Source organism: Seriola lalandi, unplaced genomic scaffold (genome assembly GCF_002814215.2).
Source record: "Seriola lalandi dorsalis isolate HSWRI2012SDOR001 ecotype SW California unplaced genomic scaffold, Sedor1 jcf7180002054913, whole genome shotgun sequence".
Lineage (NCBI taxonomy): Eukaryota > Metazoa > Chordata > Actinopteri > Carangiformes > Carangidae > Seriola > Seriola lalandi.
The window spans coordinates 356,133-359,715 of NW_019525465.1; the positions used below are offsets into that span (position 1 = coordinate 356,133).

The 3,583-nt window shown below is 39.7% G+C and overlaps 1 protein-coding gene across 1 annotated transcript in view; it reads left to right on the plus strand.

The window, feature by feature from the left end:
• LOC111673187 (uncharacterized) overlaps positions 1 to 3,583 on the plus strand; it is a 20,020-nt gene that overhangs the window by 1,027 nt on the left and 15,410 nt on the right. The window contains exons 2-6 of the mRNA XM_087169758.1: positions 107 to 227; positions 435 to 539; positions 771 to 875; positions 1,442 to 1,530; positions 1,918 to 3,576. Coding sequence (XP_087025884.1) covers positions 112 to 227; positions 435 to 539; positions 771 to 875; positions 1,442 to 1,530; positions 1,918 to 3,576 — 2,074 coding nt within the window. The 5' untranslated portion in view covers positions 107 to 111. The remainder of the gene's footprint in view (positions 1 to 106; positions 228 to 434; positions 540 to 770; positions 876 to 1,441; positions 1,531 to 1,917; positions 3,577 to 3,583) is intronic.

A 3,583-nucleotide genomic window follows, 5' to 3' on the forward strand; every position in this document is an offset into this window, starting at 1 on the left:
AACTTAAAGAATGAGAGTGTAAGTAAAAAAGACAACTGCCATTATGCTGATTTTTGTCCTTTACAAACCTCCTACAAACCTATTTTTTTCTCCCACTGCTTTGTAGCTGAGATGGCTGAGAGGAAGAGGAAGCGTCCTGCCCTCACAGGGCCTCACAGCTCCTCCCCTGTGAAGTCTGACAAGTCATCTGATCAGAAGATCAGCCCCGGCACAGAGCAACCAATCAGGTAATTTCAGGCTGTGTCGTCTTCAACAAGCTGCAGAATCAAGAAAACACCCAGTAAAGAACTCTGCACACTGCAAGAGGCTATCAAGTCTTTTTTTTAATTACAAAAATACACTTTATATTTATGCAAATTCAGTGAAATACAACTTTCACTCTGTGTTCAGTGGATTTAATTAAAATGAGTAAATAAAACAATCTCTCCTCTTAGTTCACAGATGAGAGCAGATGGGTCCACAAGTCCCAGCATCCTTTCCATGAAGAGTGATGGATCCATGTTCATGCCAATTAACTTTGGCAACGAGAACCCTGAACGGTAATTCTCTGTAATTAAAGTATCGTGAAATGGTTTGACAGAACTGGACACAGGTTACGCTGCCAGCCACAGAGTCATGCAGTCAAATAAACAAGTCAAGATTTCGGTTAGGTGAAACTGAATCCACAGTTCTGTCTTTATGAAAAGTGATTGTATATGTTGTGTACCTGAGGAGTAAATGACCCCGCTCTGAAGAAATGATGAGAAAATAAAACAATCTCTTCCTCTTAGTTCACAGATGAGAGCGGATGGGTCCACGAGTCCCAGCATCCTTTCCATGAAGAGTGATGGATCCATGTTCATGCCAATTAACTTTAGCAACGAGAACCCTGAACGGTAATTCTCTGTAATTAAAGTATCTCTAAGTGGTTTGACAGAACTGGACACAGGTTACGCTGCCAGCCACAGAGTCATACAGTCAAATAAACAAGTCAAGAGTTTACATTAAGATTTACAGTTCACAGTTAAGACACACACACAAAAACAAACTCATACCCACAGACATTAATTTTTTTATTGAATTTTAGCAGCTTTTCCTACAGGTCTTAAAGTTGTCGTGTTTTTTTTTTTACAACAGTTTAAAATCTAAATCTAAATTACATGTTTGTCTGCTTTAAATTACACATCTGCTTTGAGAAAAAACTCAACCAAAAGGGAGAAATTTATTTTTTATATTTTTTATTTTCATGATGGTGCCCCCTGGTGTTGCATTAATCCTCTATGTATTATTGCATTTGAATTTAAAATTGATTTAGTATTCAGTCTGAACACACCTTAAGACCTACACTGCTCAAATACAATTAATCGCAAATTGGTGTCCGAGGAAACTACCACAGAGAAAATGTGTTTCAGGTGAAGTGGCTGTATTAACTTATAATGTGCCTTTTGTTGTTGTGTTTCAGCTCTGACTGGGACCAGTCTGATTCACCAGCAGCCGAACCCCGCCTGAAGAAACCCAGACAAGATCCTGAATATCAGAGAGATGACACTGGTAGGTTTAAATAGTAACTGGAGAAATATTTGTACTATTACCAATACTATACCACAAGTAAAGCTAATAATAGAGTAATACTTCATAATCAGAGTGAGGCATCACATATTAGTCTTTAAAACAGTGATAGGTTCTCTTGCCAGTAAAAGGAAATAGCAGGCAAACAACCAGATAAACCAATAAAGGCCTGATGAATCTCTGATTATGCACTGTAACTTTGTGGAGGTGTCAGGTGCCAAATTAAACTTCCACCTTTAAAAAAAAACAAACTTCAAAGTCAAGATTTTGTGTTTGCTTGTGGTTTTGCATGACTGAACTAAAATTATTTGGTATTAATCACACGGGTATTATTGGTGGAATTTGCAATCATGTATTTTCTTGTTACAGGGGACACACGTCTTTTGAAAGCAAAGAAGAAACTTAAAGAAGCAATGAAAAAGAAATGTACTTCAATATCTGAAGGTAATGGTGACCAACAGAGTTCGCTGAACAAAATCTACACAGAACTCTACATCACCACTGGGGAGAGTGAAGGGCCACAAGCAGTGCATGAGTTCAGACACCTCGAACGTAAAGAAACAGAAGCATCTCCTGAAGGTACAGTCAGCCTCAGCGACATCTTCAAACCTTTGCCTGGCCAAGAGAAACTCCACAGAACAGTCCTGACGAAGGGAAGTGCAGGCATTGGAAAATCATTTTCTGTGCAGAAATTCATTCTTGACTGGGCCGAGGAGAAAGAAAACCAGGATATTGATTTTGTTTTCTGTCTTGCTTTCAAAGAGATGAATTTGAGCACAGATACAAAAAGCTTGGACAAGCTGCTGACTGAATTCCACCCTGCACTCAAAAGTTTGAACGGTTCAACTGATTATGTTAAAACCAATGTTTTAGTGATCCTGGACGGCCTGGATGAAAGCAGACTTCAACTGGACTTTGAGAGCAATAAGACTGTAACGTCTGTCAGTGAAGTTACATCTCTGAGTAACCTCCTATCAAACCTGATCCAGGGTACCCTTCTTCCTAATGCAAAACTCTGGATAACTTCCCGTAAAGTAGCAGCCAATCAGATCCCTGCAAAGTATGTCGACATGGTGACAGAGATAAGAGGTTTCAATGAGTCACAAAAAGAGGAATACTTCAGGAAGAGATTTAGTGATGACTTGACTCTTGCTAAAAGAATCATTTCACATATCCAGTCTTCAGTGAGTCTCGACATCATGTGCCAGATCCCGATCTTCTGCTGGATTTCTTCTGTGTTATTCCAGGATGTTTTCAGTGGAGATGGCAAAGCTGAAACTCCTCAAACTCTGACAGAGATGATGGCACATTTCCTGTTTGTTCAGACAAAACGTAGAAGCAGAAAATATGACCAGAAGAAGACTAAGAAAAAAGAAGAGAATCTTCTGAAGACACACAGAGAATTTCTCCTGAAACTCGGCAAACTGGCATTTGTTCATCTGCAGAAGAACAACCTCATCTTCTATGAGGAAGACCTGGAAAACTGTGGCATCGATATTAACGAAGCATCTATCCACTCTGGATTTTGCACCACAGTTCTTAGGGAAGAAGAAATCTTTTCTCAGAGAAAGGTTTTCTCTTTTGTTCATCTGACCATACAGGAGTTCTTTGCAGCTCTCTATGTCTATGACTGTTTCACAAACAAGAATACAACAGAGCTCAGCAACTTCCTTGATGTGAAAGACAAAGAACATACTTTACTTGATCTTCTAAAGATGACAGTTGACAAAGTGTTAGAGAAGAAGAACGGCCACCTGGTTTACTTCTTACGAATGCTCTTTGGCCTTATGGTTGAAACAAACCGGAGAGTCCTTCAGGATCTGCTGACCTCACCGGACCCAAGCCAAGATACTGAAAAGAAAATCTTGACTTACCTCAAATCCATCCGAAGAAAGACCCTCTCTCCAGACAACTGCGTCAGCCTTTTCCAGACCATGGTTGAGATGAGAGACCAGAAAGTCAAAGATGAGATTCAGGAATATCTGATGTTGAAAGATCGTTCAAAAACTGAGCTGACTCCTATGCACTGCTCTGC